The sequence below is a fragment of the Rhamphochromis sp. 'chilingali' genome (genome assembly GCF_963969265.1).
Source record: "Rhamphochromis sp. 'chilingali' genome assembly, chromosome: 2".
Lineage (NCBI taxonomy): Eukaryota > Metazoa > Chordata > Actinopteri > Cichliformes > Cichlidae > Rhamphochromis > Rhamphochromis sp. 'chilingali'.
In genome coordinates, this window is record NC_137930.1 from 32075179 (window position 1) to 32094311 (window position 19133).

The following is a 19133-nucleotide window of genomic DNA, read 5'->3' on the forward strand; positions in this document are numbered from 1 at the left end:
CAGCAAATATAATTAAAACTTTACAGATTTAGGTTTTTTTTTTCATTTTAAAACTAAATTAAATGGAATGGGCATGAGGCTCAAATCAAAGATCAAATATTAATTGGAAAAATTAATAAAAATAAACCTAAAATAAAACTGTATGACCATGTCTGACAGGAAGGTTACCGTAACCAGTGGTATACCGATGAGCATCAATGAATGCACAACATATCAAACCTTGACACAGACTGGCTACAGCGACAGAAGACCACACTGGTGCCACTCCTGTCAGCTAACAACTGGAAACTGGCTACAATTTGCAGTTTTGCTTAAATTGGACAATAGAAAATTGGAAAAGATGGAACTTTTGAGTCTTGATTTCTGCTGCCACATTTGGATGGTAGAATTTTTGGCATAAAAACATAAAACCAGGGATTTGTTCTGCCTTTTATCAATTGTTCAGGATGCATCTGGTAGTGTAATGGGGTGGGGTATTCTTTAAGCACAAATTGTGCCCCTTAATACCAACTGAGTATTGTTTAAAGCAGGGGTAGGCAACTCCAGGCCTCAAGTGCCGGTTTTAGATATCACCCTTTGTCAACACACCTGAATCAAATGATTAGTTCATTAACAGGCCTCTGGAGAACTTCAAGACAGGTTGGAGGTAATTTAGCCATTTAAATCAGCCGTGTTGGATCAAGGACGCATCTAAAACCTGCAGGACACCGCCACTCGAGACCTGGAGTTGCCTACCCCTGGTTTAAAGAATACTGCCTGCCTGCCTGTCCCTTTATAACAGTCTACCCTTCTTCTGATGGCCATTTCTAGCAGGATAACAAGCCAAGTCTATTCATCTCAGACTTGGTTTCTTGAAGATGACTGAGTTTATTGTACTCAAATGGCCTCCAGTTACCAGATCTCAATCCAATCCTTACCCGGAAGGAACACAGACCTCAACCACACAGATGTACAAACTGTTTTGGCTAACCACTACAAAAATGTGAACTTTCTGACCAGAGGCAAAAAATAAAAATCTGGTCCAAATTTACACAAACATTAAAGAAGCATACAAGGCGTTGCCCTCTGTCTGTTGGATCACATTTCACTGGCAGTGACTCCATAATATAGAACTCTAATCTGTAAAATCGGTTCAGCTGTTAACTCTTCAGCTCTGGAGTGAGATCACTTCACTACTACAGAACTGTTTTGAAAGTGCAGCTTGAAACGGCATCAGGAAATGAGTATAAACTCCATGACAAGCCTATTTCTCATTTTGAAATAGCCCTTTACTGGCACAGTTAAACACACTACATGCAAATCAAACTCAAAATTCTGTATTGTTCATAAGCTTCCAAATCATCCAAGGATTATCTAAAAAGGGGAAAAACTACTACCACTACTACTTTACCAATGTTGTATTAATGTTTGATTTGGAACTGGTAGCTTTCTCATTCTTTTAGTATAATGTAATGTGCGATGTGACATCTGGGATTTATCTGAAACCAGACCTATAATGACACAATATTTGATCAACTCTTAGGGCCAGTGTAACTTATGCTAACTAGTTGCATTTGCTGAAAAAAAACCCCAACAATTTGCATGCTTCAGACACGTTTGCATCTGACAGCATCCATTGCTGTTGGTGAGAAATGAGACTGCTTTTGTTTGCTTCTGTGTGAAATTGAATGGCCATTGTTGTGCAATGGTAGAATGAAAAGCTTGACAAGCGTAACATAGCAATAGAGTAGCACTGAATTTACACTTGTTTAAAATTCACTTATCAGACTCTGTTTGATTGCCTCATGCACTCTTTTTCCAAGCAGCTGAAGCAGACAGCATGACGGGATAGAATTGCTGCAACATCAACAAAGCTATGACTGCGAAGATTACACATTTCATGGAGTATAAAGAGGCTTTCCCTGAAAACCTCAACCATAAAATCTCAATATACAGCATGGAGGTCAAGAAGGTAGAACATTCAGAAGTGGCCCTTCATGGAGCAGTTTGAAACTAAGTGTTGCTTTTAAGTGTGTGACCACTGGAACTTTCACCTACACACAATTAAAATTAAAACAACACTCTCTCATACCTACAAGAGGTTATACCATCTTTGTGCTAAGCGACTTTCCATATATTGATTGAAAAGAGTATAATTTGCCTCAGAAAGTAAAGGTGGTAAAAATAGAGAAGGGAAAATATACAGTGAAATAGTTGTCGGACCCTATAGCTCCCCAGTTGCTCTCAGGCTTTTTACTTTTATCTGTTAGTAATAGAACAGAGTTCAGCAGTTACATCTACCAGATGTTAAACTGAAGGTCAGACTGAAGGTCAGACTGTTCAAACTAACTGTAGGTGACAAACACACAAGTAGTAGAAAGAGAGAAAAGGCAAAACGGAGAGCGAGCGAGCGTGGGAGTGAAATCATTTAGATGAGGATGTTATGTAATTGTTTCATAACAGATTCAATGATGATCTTCTTGACCAGGCTAATTGCTGCATTAAATGCTGAGTCAAATGTGAAACTTGAGCTCTGAATTAATTCAAGGTTATCCCGCCTAAATAGCCTCATAAATTAATGTGCTAATGAGAAAGACTGTTTGAAGCCCCCTTGTGTGGACTTTGCATCATTTGGGATATTCAGCTTATGACTGAGTACTTTTTTTTTCTGCTGAAACAAAGGCTCCGAAAAATTAAGATTGTTGAAAAGTTGTTTGAAAAGAACTGAAAGCAAAGCAGAAATTCTGACTTCACTAAGCTCTTTTCAAACAACTTTTCAACAATCTTAATTTTTCGGAGCCTTAAGCATGAAACAGCAACTCGAAGCAGTGAGTGGTATAAAAATATCTATTTCTCCTTTAATCAGTGTCATATTGAGTAGAAGCAGAAGAAGTATAAATAAATAAAAGTGCATTGTAGTGGTCTGCCCTGCTGCCTGTTCAGGGACTATCTTGCTTTTCACCCATTGTCAGTCAAGTTAAACTTTTCTTAGACCAAAACAAATGATGACAGGATGCATGGCCAATTTACCAATCAATTAATCCAAGAATGTAAAACATGCAAACTAAGCTATTACATCTTAGAAATCCAAACTGTTCTGTTTTATAGGGAGATGACTGTTTTTTGGGGTTTTTTTTTTTTGGTTTTTTTTTGTATTTTCCATTTTTGTTATAGTTTCAATCAATAAAAATAACCAGTAATCCAATTCTGTCTACAGTAGATAAACCATGGCCTTTTCCTAAGTGCATTATGAAAAAAGTCAGTGAATTACATGTGAAGGGCTCTGTTGTCATAAGCATGGGAACTATCGTCACTTCCAAATTTTGCTTCCATAAATAAATAAATACATTTTGATGGTGCATTAATTTGTTCCTAACTGTCTCCAGCAACTGCACAGTTGACTTTTGTTTGATTTCAGTGTCCCCAGTAACCTCTATACTGTATTTATGATCTTTTTTTTTTAAAGTACATCTTCAACAGAAAACAAATAATGTTGTTGGAACAGAGCTTTACCTTTCAGTTAATAATAGTGAGATGATTCTATGCCATCATGTTTGAATGTTAGCGCTTTAATAAAAGTAGTCTTTGCTTACTAGTCTACAAGTGTGCCAAATGTGTTATGCACAGATGTGAGCCTGTAAGAGTATCAAAGAAACAACCGTTTTTGGGTTTTTTTTTTCTTTTGAGTCATCTCTCCCCATGTGTGATCCAGAGGAGCTCTGTACAAAGGTTATCTGGCGTGTCCTACAAGGAGTGTAACAGGGCCAGCTGCTGGCAGAGGTGCTGTGATGCGGACGGCTGCTGTTGTGTGATGGCTTCACTCAGCAGGGATGAGTAATGGTAAACAAGTGTGGCAGTGCGGTCATAGCTCTGGGGAGGCAGAGCCAGAGGAGAGCTGCAGTAAAATGTCAGCGCACAGTTTCTTCATGGAGTTCACAGACTGGTTTGAGTGCCAATGCAGGATTTCTAAATAGGCAGTGAGTTCCAGATTGGCAACTATTAGGTTAAATTTTTCTGGTGATAATGAGTGTCAGTGGCAATGCCTTATCGTAGAGTTTGATTTGAAGGTCATCTGCATACATGGGAATACAGACACAAGCCACTCCAGTCTCACTAAAAAACAAGACAAGACCTCAGTGGGGATACTTGCCATCCAACTCTATTTCTCCAATGCCATTTTTAGATCATCCTCCGCGTGTAAGCAAATAATTCACATCCTACTTCCACCAGCACAGCCAACTTTTTCCTTGGAGCCAACTCGGTCTCTGCAACTGACATGAGCCAATTACAGTCGTCTGGTTCCAGGAAGTACAGCCATTGCTCTTTTTTAATTTTTCTTTTCTTTTTTTTTTCTCTTGAGCTAATTTGATTCAATGTACTCAGTGAAAGTGTTGCATTTGTCCACTGCACAAAAATATGCATTTAAAATTTTGGCTCATGCTTTTTTTTGTTTTGGCATCTCTAAAAAATAAAGTTGAAGAAAAAACAACAAAAGCTGGCTATAACAAGGCATAAGCTGTGAAGGGAAAAATTAAATCTCTGTAATTGAACACCCCATGTGGATCGACATCTGTGTGATGCAGTCAAGTGTGGCTGGCCATGGATGTAATTTGGGGCTGTGCCTGCTGTAACATGCGCAGATAAGAGGGCCTTGTGAAAATGTAAATTCTTCTCTTTTAAAACGGTCCAGCGAAATCCCACCTCCCCTCAGCTCAAACATCTCTACTGGACATTAAAAAAAAACAGAGCCTTAGCTGCTCATTATGTGCCAAAAGGCTGCACAGCTTTCTCTGCCTCCTGTGTCTCGAGGATGCTGTTGTGCCATTGGGGGTAGACATCGTTAACTCTTTTAAATCTCTGTCAAACTTTGAGAAAAATGAGTTGATAAAGTCAGGGAATGTTGGTGAGGGGACAAACAAACATCAAATGATTTTTTTTAAGCTTTTGCTGCAGTTTTGTGTGACTGCTAACAGGAGATACTGTAACAGAAATGTACCCCATGAGGTGCAATAACAACAGACAGGGAGCGAACACTAATAGCAAAAAGTATTGCATTTGCTGTTAAATGTTCCACTTGTATTGCCGAAGTAACAGAACATAAAAATGTGTAGTTAATAAAAATAATGACAATCTATTTGCTGTGTTACAAGTAGCAACACAGTGTGCTGTTACTGTATGACTTATAATAAATGCACTTTACTAAAGCTAAATCTGAATACTTTTTGATCTTATTAATTGCACCTTCTCTTTCCCTGCTTTTTCTTTTATTACCAGGCACACAGACACCACAGTACTGCTCAGGGTGCTTGCCACCACAGCAACCTAATGAGTTTTCACACTGTCCAACAGTTAGATCGGGCTGCCTTACAAGGACTGGTGATTTGCTGCTTCGTCTCTATCTCTTTATCTCTACAGGGCATTGATACTTTAATCATCACAGAAGCATGGCTTTGAATTCAAACAATTATTTAGGTGACCGTATTAGGCATTCTCACAGCTGGATCTGATTCCTCATATTACATTTGTGAAATGTGTTAAAGGCAATTATACCAAGGAACACATTCATATTAGATATCAGGGATAGGATAAAGCTGCTGTGTTTTTGTTATACCAGCAGTCTAAATTTTCCCAAAGCACTGTCACTGGCTGCAAGACATCATTAGCCTAACTGGTGGTATGAAACACAATGTATAAGCATATCATATTTAGAACTATTAACATATTCTATCAGTATCTGCATCTATATTTATGTTTATGTATGGATTGGAGATTATGACACTGACAAAAAGACAGGAGGCAAAGCTGGACTTGGCAGAGTTGAAGATGATAAGATTTCCATTTGGAGTGACCAGAATGGAAAGGATTAGAAATGAGTACAGTTCAGGCTTAGTCTGTGTTTGGATATGTGCACAGGAGGGATATGAGAATATAATAGGCAAATGATGTTAAATATGTAGCTGCCAAGCCAGAGGAAAAGAGGAAGACCACAGAGAAGATTCATGGATGTAGTGAAGGTGACTATGCAGAGGGTTGTCATATCAAAGGATGCCAGGGATAGGTCAAGTTGGAGGCAGGTAGTCTGCGGATCATCAAAGCTGAAAGAAGTGTTTTTCTATGGATTTGAAGGATTGCTATATGCATTTTAAATATAGCAAATGTTGCACATTTTCATTAAACTGTATTAAAGAAAAAAAGTCTCATGCTTCTATTGGCTCATTAAACACAACTCTATATCCATTGTACTGACCCACATTGCAGGCTACTTGACCCACTCTTCCATCTAGTGTTGAGTACGTGACATTACGTCTGTCATTATAGAGAATTAAATTGTAAAAGGTTATAATAGTCGAACATTAAACCAAAAGATTTATTATGGATAAGAGTAGTTTATGAGACAATAAACGACGGTAGTAGTGACGGATAATATTTTGCTTTTCACGAGGTCAGGGTGCATTAATATTTTGCATTTGGATAAAGTGCGCATGCGCAACAGGGGCCGGATTCTGCTAGAAGGATCAAATGTTTTTGTTTTCGTGCGGGATGGAAGGTAGTTGACAGGTCGACATCGATATCTACGACGGCAAACGTTTCTCAGGTAAACAAAACAACCCTACGTTTCTTGTCGGTGTTTGTATTTATTAGTTGGTGTCACCTTTTAAGTCGAAGCAGATAGCATGTTTGGGCTACATATGCTAGTAGGTTACCCAATGTTAGCTTTAGTAACGCTGTATTTCATAGCTTCTATTTCATGTGTCTTACAACAGCCTCGTGTTTATTTGGTATAATTTAGAGTATGAGGCCACAGGAAGTTGGAATGGAGCTTAGACGTTAAGATGAGCTAACATAACCGCAGGCATGTCACAACCTTTGATGCTAGTATGTAAACACAGTGCTGATAAGATCTAAACACGCTGCGCATACATGTGTACACACCTGTTTGACATCGTCTTCCATAAATATCATCATATAACCAAAAATAGCCAAGTTATTCTAAGGAAACTGAAATGGGAATGTTTTCATGTTGCAGGGTACTAGAATATTCCAGTAACACTCCCATTCAGTGGTATTTCCAAATACAGTTTCATACTTTTTCTAAAGTAAAATAAACTGGCAGATATCATAACAGTAAAACATCATTTGACTTTAAAACCTCCAGTGTCACTTGTGGGAGTGTTTCAGGTAGAGTTTTATTTCATTGTATAACATTATGAGGTCAATAATAAGTAATCCATTACTGTAACTATGGTTTCTGCTGTTCTTTTAAAAAGGTTGTCTTACCTTTACTTGTGTGTACTGACAGAGCAGGCAGTGCAGATTCCGTGATATTGTTCTATAAGTAAAAGAACAACAAAGTGTGGTCAGAGTGTTGGCTAGAAAATTGTTTTTGTTCTGTAATTGTATTTTTATATTGCAGATAACTGAGTGTAAGCTAAAAGTGTAAGGAACAGCGTTATATTTATAGGCCTATAAATGACCTGCAGTAATGTAAATGTATTCCAGAGAGAATGGTATACTCAAACAAATACACCCATCCTTTAGAGGAAATAGGTATCATGCTGAAAGACGTGTTTTATTTGGATCACATTTAAACTAACATAACAAGACAGTTGACACTGAAACATATACAAGATATCTGGTATTAACGTCCCAGGGATTGTTTTGGAGTCAATAAAGGAACTCATAGTTGTTCAGTATGATACACTTAGAAATGGAAAAGTTGTAGTCTGCCCACATGATTCAGCTTGTTCTACTGCAGAAGTCACTATAAATAGCATTGGTACCTAAAATGTCTCTTTTGACAGTTGCAGGCCTAAAAAGCAACATTTTAACCAGTAAGCCTTTAGCAGTTATAAATAAATCTGTAAGGTGTTATGTAGTCTCTTCTGACTTTACGGCTTTCTTTACACAGCTGAATCAACTCTACTTGCAGTGACCTTGTAACAGCCTGCAAGAAGACAAAGCCATGGGGAATACAAGCAGTGAGAGGGCTGCAATGGGCCACGGTGAGAAGGCGCAGCGGAGGGACAGCCGAGGTATCAAAGAGGGCGAGAGGCCAAAAATCCTCATGGATAGCCCAGAGGATGCTGATATTTTTCATGGAGAGGACATAAAGGTAAATTGGGCTGCTCTCTTAGAGGTGCATATCAGGTAGAATTTATAGCCTTCTTGGCCCTGTAGATCTCTTCAAACTCTAATCCTTGTTGATAAATAATATTCTTGTGTATGATGTGCATTTAAGGCACCCTTAGAGAAAGAGGAGTTCCTTGCTTGGCAGCAAGACTTAGAATCAGATGACAAAGCACCAACTCTGGAACGGCCGACAGTCTTTCGCTGGAAAGGAGATGGAAAGGAGGTCTACCTCTCTGGATCCTTCAACAACTGGACCAACAAAATTCCCCTTATTAGAAGGTGAGAGCATGTTATAAATCTGAACATGTTTTTCAGGTTGAATTTCTGGCTGTTTATCTTTTGAGATTTAAACTCGAGTTTTAACAGATTTCTTTTATTCCTATTTGCATATGAGAAAGGTTTACTAGAACAAGCCAAGAATGTGAGTTCTTCTTCTTTGTTAATCGCTGGTTTAACTTACCTGTGTGCCAAATGTTTTCTTTTCTTTTGTTTGTGATCTATCAAAGTCAGAACACCTTTGTGGCAATTGTCGATCTACCTGAGGGGGAGCATCAGTACAAATTTTACGTGGATGGTCAGTGGACCCACGACCCAGCTGAGGTAAGCCGTTACTCTCACAGTCATTTATGACCTGTTGTCAAACAAGCATATTTTACTTTACTTACCTAGACCTCAACACAAAATCTGCAGCAGTTTCAGTTTTTAAAGGCACTGCAGCTCTGCCATTCCTGTAAAGTCTGGGTAGACAAAAGCATATATTCACTAATGCATTAATATTATCATTACATTATGAGTAATAACTTGTGAGTGTATTAAGGCCACTAGTGTAGGTTATGATGAGCTGGCTTCATGACTGACTGCAGGCATGTATCTGAGTCACCTTATCTGATGTCATGCTTTAACAATAAACATCTTTTTTTCTCTCTTCAGAAATATAGTAACAAGTGTATAAAATATTAGCACACACATATGGTAATCAGGACAAATGGTGCAGTGGAGGGCCATGACTAGAGGTAGAGTAGTCATGAGTGGACATTAGTTTAAGAGGCTTAAGTGGTTTGCTTCACATCATGATGCTTGTTAAAGCAAACACTGGCCTGCTATTATATAAAGTATGTCTTTTTGGTCTATACTTTTGAGCTTTATTTGTGAGTTTTATTGTCTCCTGTTTCCTAACAGCCTGTTGTAACCAGTCAGCTAGGCACAGTCAACAATATCATTCAGGTAAAGAAGACTGACTTTGAGGTTTTTGATGCGCTAATGGTGGATTCGCAGAAATGCTCTGACATGTCAGGTGAGTGCTGACAGCCACTGTTTATCTGTGCTTTTTTTTAAACATTTACTGATCCAGACTACATGTCTGGAAAGCAGGGGTATAAAAGTGTTCAAAAAGAATCTTCATTCATTTTAAAGACCAACTTTTTTTGTTCCTGCCTTTTTTAATGGATTTCAACATTGCTGTTAAAATCTATAGGTTTGAAAATAATTTAATGTTCTTGTCATACTGTTTCCCCCCCTTTCCCCCCCCCCCCCCTCAGACCTTTCTAGCTCTCCTCCTGGGCCATATCATCAGGATGCTTATGTCCCTAAACAGGAAGAGAAGTTAAAATCTCCACCCATTCTTCCACCTCACCTTCTACAGGTCATCCTTAACAAAGACACTGGGATTTCTGTAAGTAGCTGTAATCTGAGATGAATTTGGCTTATTCCCACTTTCCCCTGCCTGCATTTCATAAAAATAGAATAGCCCTTTATTGTCATTGTACACGTACAACAAAATTGTGAAAAAAAAAAAAATGCATCCACAAGAATAAATAATACAGATCATTTATTTTAAATGTTGTTGTTTTGTTTGTCATTGTTTCAGTGTGACCCTGCACTGCTCCCAGAACCCAACCATGTCATGCTCAACCACCTCTATGCACTTTCCATTAAGGTAAGGTTTCAGGGTGACTTTTAAGATTTTTGTGTTTGATGTTTTTCGGTAGCGTGTGAGAAAACTTGATCGGCTTTGTAAGCATTTTAACAGAAAGTGTGCGCTGCTGATGCTTTTGCTTTTAGCAAGCTTGCACGTTGTTGGCACAGCAGATTGAATCTATGCATTGCCAAAAAGGCTGATAAATGGGACAGAAGAACAGATGAAGGACAGATAATTCTCCTTCTTTCAACTCTCTGACAGGAAAAACAAACTTTACTTGCATTTCAAGATAGCCACAGCAAATGTCTGCATGTCAACAAAAAAAAGGAGTGGAAAACAACTATGTGTATTTTCCATTTCAGGTAGTGGGTGGTCAGATATTCACTTTTTTCCATTTGGTTTCTCTTGTAATGTAGTTAAGTAGTTGTACATGAAGCAGATAAAATGTTGCTGTATTTAGCTTAAACACATTTTTTAATGACTTTATGTTCACTAGTGTGACCTGTGAGAAAAACTTGCATTTTGGGGACAATCTAAGTGGCTCTGTTGAAACTTTACTAATTGTAATTTCTCATCTTCTTAATGACTGTTGATATATTAGTAATGCTGCAAAGTTACAATCTTGAATATGCATCACATTATTTCATTATGTCTTATGTTTGGTTGAGTAATCTGATTTAAAAAATACTTCTGTCCTTTAATAGGTTCTTTAAAACAAACTGTTCAGACAGTTCAATTCTAGAAATTGCAGTGCTTTTAATAGCTTAAAACTTAACTAACAAATAAACCCTTTCATTGTATTCATGAGATGTTGAAATCAAATGCAACAATAAATAGTACAGCAATGTCAAACAAAAATCAGGCATAATATAAAATAGCCTTTACTTGGTCTTCTTGGAAGTCTTTGTTACGTTAGGAGGCAAAAAAAAAAAGTTCTGACAGTATTGCTTCTCCTGGATGAGGTAGTGTGTTTATGTGTGTGTTTTGTGCACCTCCATGTGTGTCTGTGTTTAAATGTGCTAGTGAATGAGTTATCGTGTGTGTCCGTAACCTTTAAAGGAGCATGTGGTGGCTGCAATGAAGAAAAGTGAGCATATCACCATTCTCAGAACTGAGGTTTGAGGCCACGTTTCCTGCTGCACAAACAGACACTCTGATAGTGTAGATGTTAGTAATTAATGTTAATAGTTAATGTTTAGGATAATTCAGTCTGCAGCCTAACAATCCCAGGTCAGTGACTCAGTGTTACTGGCCTGTGGAAAGAAAAAAGGAAAAAAAGCAAGCTTTTATTTTTATACATTTCTTTTAAATATATAAAAAATATATATATATTTACTATATATATCTGACACATTTCAATAGTAATACAATTTAATTGATATATTTTATTTATAATGTATATTATTAATCTAATGCTTCAAAATAATGTCACTTTATGTCAGAGCTTATTGAAGAGGTGATTTGATGAAGGACTCCCACCATGGGCACCCTTTCAAGTTTGTGAATGTGATAACTTGAGAAGAAGGTGACGCATCACCTTCAAATTGATGCCAAAAGTGTATTTACTAAACGTTTTCTGAACAGGACTTTCAGAAAACATGACCTCAACTTAAAGGTCAGAGGTCATGTTTTCTGAAAGTCCTGTTTGTAAGGGTGATATTTTCTATATTGTCATTTCTGCTTAGAAACATATAATCATTTATGCTTAGAAATATATAATCATCTGTGTGCTGATAAAAATCATATCCTTATTAGTAGAGCAGGGTGATATGACCGAAAATATTTATCACGATATACATTTGAAAATTTGCGATAACGATATAACTGACGATATAATTGACACTAGACAAAATACTTTACAACTCCACAACTTTATTAGTGCAAAGAACCCCATCAATGTATTTTCACTTAAACAAGCAGCTGTTTTTTATGTGCATTAAAGTTATATAAAAATGTAACAGTGTAAATTCCCTGCTAAGAGTTTAACCAAAAGGTATTTCCAGTGGAAATTGGCCGACATATCCTTAGCATAACCATGTATGATATCCACAAAACTTAAAAAGAGGTTATACACATAATACGGTAATATTATGTTGAAGCGCAGTACGTATCACTCCGTGAGGCTCCTGCCTACGATAGCCGTAATGCTCCGACAATCCATCAAGCGGTGCGGGTTCGTAGCTTAGCAAAGTCGTACTGAAACATTTGACAGATTTTTGAGCGCCGTGTACCACATAAAATAGTTTCAAGGTCAGTAAACACAACCAGAATTCATACATAAGGCACACGGGATTATAAGGGGCTCTGTTGATTTTCAGAAAAATCAAAGGATTGATTTTAACCCTTAAGGACCCACAGTGACACTGGTGTCACTGCCCCTTTACACTTAAAGAAAAACTATTTATAATGGTTTAACTTTGACTTTTAACTAATAAAGTCCCTAAGTGACGTCTACTGCACAAACTAATTCAGTCATGTGACAAGTGAGGCACTCTGGGTGTTCAAGACACCATTTTCAAAGTCTTGGTCCACCTGGTTAGCTAATGAGACCGCTGTGCTAATTTTAAAAACTTTCTTTTCTTTTTGCAAAGGTAAGCTTTTACTCATTCAGCAATTCTAAACTTTAGATAAGATGTCATAGGTCCCTTGTAACCTAGTTTGGTAATATTTCTGAACCAATTTGATCTAGAATCAGTTTGTTAAACATCGCTGTGACAAATATGTCACATCGGGCATTAAACTCCAAATTTTCTTAAAAAAACTGATGTGACATATTTGTCACAAAAAGACAAAAACTGATCATTTGCTTAGTCAGTTTAGCTCATTCAGTTATTTTAAGTAAATTTATTCTTTGTTGTTAATTCTCAGTCATATTTAACTAAATTCAAGCATAACTAATTTTTTAAATTACCTAAATTTGTGATGGAACTTTACTTTAGCTTTGTCGAGGCGTTTTTCAGTTACCCCCCATTTTTTTTTATCATTTTCACTCTTTTGTAGAATGGATAAAAAGAAAAAATATAGTGTTCAAGATGCGCTGGAGTTTATCACTGCAGAGGACAGTGAGTATGAGGGATGTGAAAGTAGCTCAGATGAAGATTCTGAAGACCCTAATTACATCCCCCACAAAGACGTGGAGAGTGATGAATCAAGTGAATCCAGTGATTCAGACAGTTGTGATTCAAGTGATTTAGAGACAGAGCCACATTCAAGCCATATGGACACTGGGCAGCCCAAGGCAGCTATCAAAGGACAAAAATTCTCCTGGAGAAAGAAATGTTCGAAACCCCTGAGACCACATTCAAGGGACCCTGTGCCAAACCTCCAGATGAGATCCACACTCCACTAGAGTACTTCAAAAACTTCATCACAGATGATATGCTGCTGTTGTTAATGGAACAAACAAATTTATACAGTGTACAAAACTCCAACCATCTGAGAAATGTAAATACCACTGTTAAAGAACTAGAAATACTCATTGGTCTCTATCTGAGGATGGGTCTATGCCAAATGCCTGGAAATCGAGCATACTGGGAAAATGACACCAGGTGTCCTATGGTAGCAGATAACATGTCCCGCAACCGATTTCAAACCCTGTTGGGATCTCTACATTTCACTGACAATACAGATTTATTACACAGAGATGCAGAAGACAAGTGCTGGAAGATCCGTCCATGGCTTGAAATGTTTCGCAAACAATGCCTGGATATCGTCCCAGAGGAGTACAACTCTGTTGATGGGCAAATGGTACCCTTCAAGGGGACACACAGCCCAATAAGGCAGTATGTGAAGGGAAAGCCCCACCCCTGGGGATTGAAAATCTGGGCCTGGTGCTCATCCTCTGGTATGCTCCATGATTTTGTTGTTTATCAAGGTGGTACTGGGAAGAAGACTTTACTTGGGATTGGAGGAGATGTTGTGGTGAAGTTGTGTGAAACTCTGCCAGCTGAGCAAAACTACAAAGTTTTTGCTGATAACTTCTTCTCCTCAGCCCCACTTGTGCTCACACTTCTTCAGCGACAGATCTACTTTGTAGGAACACTTCGTGGAAATCGCTTAGCAGGTTGTCAGCTTGAAGATGAAAAAAAGTCTTGCCCAGAGAGGCAGGGGATCTGTTGATGCCAGGGTGAATAAGGAGGAGAGCATGGTTATTGTGAAGTGGTATGACAACAAATCTGTTACCCTCATCTCATCCTATTGTGCAACTGAGCCTCAAGATACAATCCGTCGCTGGAGCAAATCGGGCAAGGCATTTGTTGAGGTCAAAAGGCCACACATTGTGAAGGAGTACAACACATTCATGGGGGGTATTGACCTGCTTGACGCCTGCATTGCAAGGTACAAGTACCACATGAAGTCACGGAGGTGGTATCTCTACCTGTTCTGGCAAACCATCATGCTCGGTGTTGTCAACGCATGGTTGATTTACCGTCGTGACTGCAAGCTACTTGGTGTCCAAAAGCCACTGAAACAAAGAAGCTTCCAGGCAGAAGATGCCACAAGCCTGATCCTTTGGAAATCACACAGGGGGCGCCCATCACAGAACATCTCATCACCACCTCCACCACCCAAGAGAGTTCGTGTTGGAGTTCCAGAGGATGTCCGGACTGATGAGGTTGCACATTGGCCTGTAAAATGTGAAAAGCGAGGTCGGTGCAAAAATTGCAAGGTGAATGCAACTACCACCCTCTGTGAAAAATGTGATGCACGTCTTTGTTTCACAGAGGAAAGAAATTGCTTCAAAAGTTATCATTACCAAAGGTAAACTTCTAACAACTGGAAAGAAAAAAGCCATTTGAGCAAGTTATTGACTTTATGTAACATTCTTTTCTATTTTGGCACAATGTTTTTATATGCTCATGTTTTTAGTTCATTACACCTCTCTAACGTTAATGTTTTTTCAGTGACATTTTCAATTGTACCTCCAACATTGGGCTGATTTATATGATTTTTTTTCCAAGAAGCTTGTTGAAGTAAACCAAGAAATGTTACCATCATTATCCATGTTAAGAATTTGAAAATAAAAAGGAAATTCTGTTTTTAAAAGCAAGAAAGTGTTTACAGAATTACTTTCTAAATATGGAACAAATGTACAATGTAAAATGTAAAAGACAGAGAAAGAGCCAGGGACAACAACCTCACATTAGAAAGGTATAGTAATCATCCTATTTTCAGTTGCAGATGATAAAGGATTCAGAAAGTTTATTCATGCAGGTAATTAGTAATTCCTTTTGTGCATAATTTTATATTATTGTTAATAATAAATTAATTAAAGCAACAAATCAACCTGAAGAGCCAGTTCGGAGCCAAAAGAGCCGGCTCTTTTCAGTGAGCCGAACGGAAAGAGCTGGTTCTCTAAAAAGAGCCGGAAATCCCATCACTAGTTGTTCAGATATGCCTGCTTAAGAATGTCACGTGTATTTGTAATTGCATATTCATGAATGATTGCTTGCTGACAATAAAAAGGGCTCTAGCGAAGGAATCAGTTGAAGTTGGTTGAGTTCAGGTGAAGGAATCTTTTCCTCAACTTTGGCTGGCTTCCCTTGCAAGCCACAAACACGGACAGTACCTTCTTGCCTTGTTTGTCGTGCAGTTGTTGGTCTCGCGTTCCAGCGGGGTTTGTGCCAAGATAAACCCAACACTGTTAATACGAGAAACTTCAGAACAAGGTGACGTAGGATTTTGAAATCAATACCATAGATGTGTCTACCAGGAGGCTGGCGGTTGCCAGTATTTTCTTCTTTCATTTTTTTTTCTTTATCTACATTTATATGCGAGTCTGAACAGACTTGGGTGTGAACTGCTACTTGACTGGTAGGAGGAGGCCTGCAACCATGATGCTGCAATTCTGGTTTCATGTGTGTCTTAAAAAAGCCATAGCCCTACCAATTACAGTTTAACCATACTGGCTTATAGCATGGTGGAACTGTACATGGTAAGACTGATGCTACTGTTTCCATCCTAGTTGAAAGCATGCATTGCGTGAGGTTTTAAATTGACTTTTCCTGTGTGTTGTGTCTTTCTGTCACAGGACGGAGTGATGGTACTCAGTGCAACACATCGCTATAAGAAGAAATATGTCACCACCTTGCTTTATAAGCCCATCTGATGAAGCATTCTTTTCTATATTTGGAGCTGTTGTTAACTGTACACCGAGTGTACAAAATGCTAGCCACACTTTTTTTCAAAAAAAAAAATCTAGTGTATATTCCTTCCAGGTTTCACCAGTTAGATCCATTCTGACCAAAAGAAGCAGCCTTGAATAAGCACGAGGGAACAAATTAAGTTTGTAAAATGTTGACTTGATTCCCAGAAAAAAATTTGGACTGAGGGTTATAGTAATTGCTTTACAGTAATACACTAAAAGCCATACATACAAATAACAAATGATTCAGTTAGACAGCCACTTACTGAAAAACAGACAGAAAAGAGTTATTTTAAAGGAAGCCTGCTGTAAAAGGCAGTTTAAGTGATGATCCTGCTTTTCCCATGCAGTACATCACATCTGATTTTTGTGTCATATATCAGCGCAACTAACTAATAGCTGGATTGGATTGGTGGGTAAATGGGGTCACTGTGTTCACTTCAGTTCTGTGTTACTCTGTTTACTATAGGAATATTTAATACGTAACATAGACTATAGTAAAATGGCCTGCCTGCATTTGTATAGCGCTTTTCTAGTCCTTAAGGACCCCAAAGCGCTTTACACTACATTCAGTCATTCACACATTCACACAATTATATAGAACATCGTGGTTTTTGGGCACCTGTTTTGAAGCCTGATGTTGGGTACTTCAAGTATTATTTCTTTTTTTTTTTTTTTTTAAACTGGCAAACGAGTGGTGGTTGTGACACTTAGTCATTACATACACAACAGTGCTCTTACAGTAACCTGCTTTTTCCCTAGTTTTACCCTGAATGCGACTGCAGTTTCCAAAGTGAGCATAATTAAGTATTACATAAGATGACTGAAAGCATAAACTCATTAGTAAAGTGTTTACGGTGGTCATAAGTCAGTAGAAAAGTAGGGTTATTTTACTTCCATAAAATCTGATTTCTCTGGCCCTCTGACCACCACCAGTAGGCAACGGGTGAAGTGTCTTGCCCAAGGACACAATGACCGAGACTGTCCGAGCCGGGGCTCGAACCGGCAACCTTCCGATTACAAGGCGAGCTCCCAACTCTTGAGCCACGATCGCCCTTTTAATATACAATCTTTGGCCACCAACACCCACTATAGCTTCATTTTAATAGCAAGAACTAACAAAGCATGCAGGGAGCCAACAGTAAAGGGTAAGTGGAGGCATTTCATGATTCCTACACCAGTAGGTTTGCTTGGTTGGTTTGTTTGCAGTGCTCTGTGTATTAGTTTTGATTTGGCAAAGTCAGCTGATGACAGAAAAGTGCAGTTGACGGTGCTGTCTGTGCCAGCTTGTCTTTTGGCATTTTGTTTGTTAACGTCACATGCTGCAAAGCTTTTAGTGCATTTTAATAAAATGAAAAGTTGTGCTCTAATTAATTAAAAACAATTTCACAGTAAAGCAGCAAAGAGAAAAGCACAGCTTCTCTCACACTTTGCTAAAATGAAGGAAATGTGGTAAATTATTTTTCATTAATTTCTTAATGTTGTATTTATTAGTTTATTAAATATTGTTAAGTACCAAAATGACTACTAATTTATATATACTATATCCGGTTGTTCAGTGATGACGCGACGAATCCTACTTCCGGGCCTAAAGTAGTCTGCGTTTAATATGGCTTTTGTGTTGTTAACATGTTTAATGTTACGTATTTTCTTCTATTTGATCTCAAAAAGCTCCTAAAACAGTCAGTGATCACTGTTGACCTCCCTCGGCTTTTATTACCGCTAATCATTTATTTAAGCTCAGTTTTTAAAACCTTAGGATGTAACTACAGCCCAGCCCATGCAGCAGTATATGAATGACTAACCTCGTATTGTGGATGGATTATCTCAGTTGTTCTCCTGGCTGAAGTTTGGTCCTTTTACAGCATCCTGCCATGCGATTACATTTGTTCCTGACCACCGAGAACACTCACGTTAACTTTTATCGAGTGGAAAAAAAGTTAGCTTGTTTATATTATGCTAACATAGCTGTGTCGCTAGCTGTCACGTAGCACATCATTATATACCAGCTAGCCCAACTTCAGTAACCCTACAAACGTCACTGCTGTTTAGTTTTCTGTCTTCATTTATGCTGGAAGTGATAACAGAGCTGTACGTTTTAATTTGTTTCCAAAACCCCGCAGTCAGGACATGCTAGATAGAAGCTAGCGAGCTAACTCCCTGCTAACTTCTAACTCCGCTAAATGTCATAAATTCCGTTTTCATGGATGCCTGGATGTTAAACTCAATTGTTACACCTGGTAGAGCAGAACGCCGATCATTTTATTAAAGATGAAAGACTTTAGACAGTTTTTCAACTCTCAGTAATGCCATAGTGATCGTTTGATATATGGACCTGCAGCGGAGTTTAGACCCAGACACGGCTAGTGACGTCAGACTGAACAACCGGATAGTGCTAAGACAATTAAGGGAACACTTGAATGATTGTAACTATGATCTTTGCTGTGATTTTTGAATCCAGCCCCCAGAGGGTTAATGAGTTTGGTTTTTACTGATTGTTGTTAGGTTGTTTTGTTCTGAAAAAACTACACAATGTATGTCAGTAAAGATTGTTTTACTTGAATACTTAATTCGTCAAGATCTAATGTGTAATGTAATTTCCCCCTTTTTATTTGGTACATTTTGGGTTTTCAAAGGTTGTAAGGGAATGATTAAGGCAAGTGCATATACAGTGGCATTGAGTGATGCCCAAAGTGATGGCACCCATGTCTATATTGTGACTGAAAATACTGGCTCAGTAAATTCTTGTAACCTGCATGACAGTTATAGATTAACCTAAACATTATAAGAGGTTAGCAACTCTGAGATTATGCACACAATTTGTATTACCAGTTACAGTGCATCTCTTTAGTATGGTAATGTCACTCCATTCCCACTTAATCTGCCTCTATTTGTTCCAGTGACTGCCCTTTGCAGTGCTCAACTTTATCTTTTCTTAGCAGAATGTGGTAGAACATGAAC

At 38.2% G+C, this 19133-nt stretch overlaps 1 protein-coding gene across 2 annotated transcripts; it reads left to right on the plus strand.

Annotated features, from left to right (window-relative positions):
* The first annotated feature begins 6460 nt into the window (after positions 1-6460).
* On the plus strand, positions 6461-18293 carry prkab1a (protein kinase, AMP-activated, beta 1 non-catalytic subunit, a). 2 transcript variants are annotated; one of them, XM_080874817.1, is made up of 8 exons: positions 6461-6574; positions 7889-8092; positions 8219-8388; positions 8616-8709; positions 9289-9403; positions 9648-9781; positions 9977-10045; positions 16059-18293. In XM_080874817.1, the coding sequence occupies exons 2-8, from the start codon at positions 7943-7945 to the stop codon at positions 16134-16136; spliced, it is 810 nt and encodes a 269-aa protein (XP_080730943.1). In that variant the 5' UTR covers positions 6461-6574; positions 7889-7942; the 3' UTR covers positions 16137-18293. The 2 variants fall into 2 exon arrangements, with proteins under 2 accessions (XP_080730943.1, XP_080730944.1); XM_080874818.1 differs by having other exon boundaries at positions 6479-6574; positions 7910-8092.
* Positions 18294-19133: the final 840 nt, after the last annotated feature.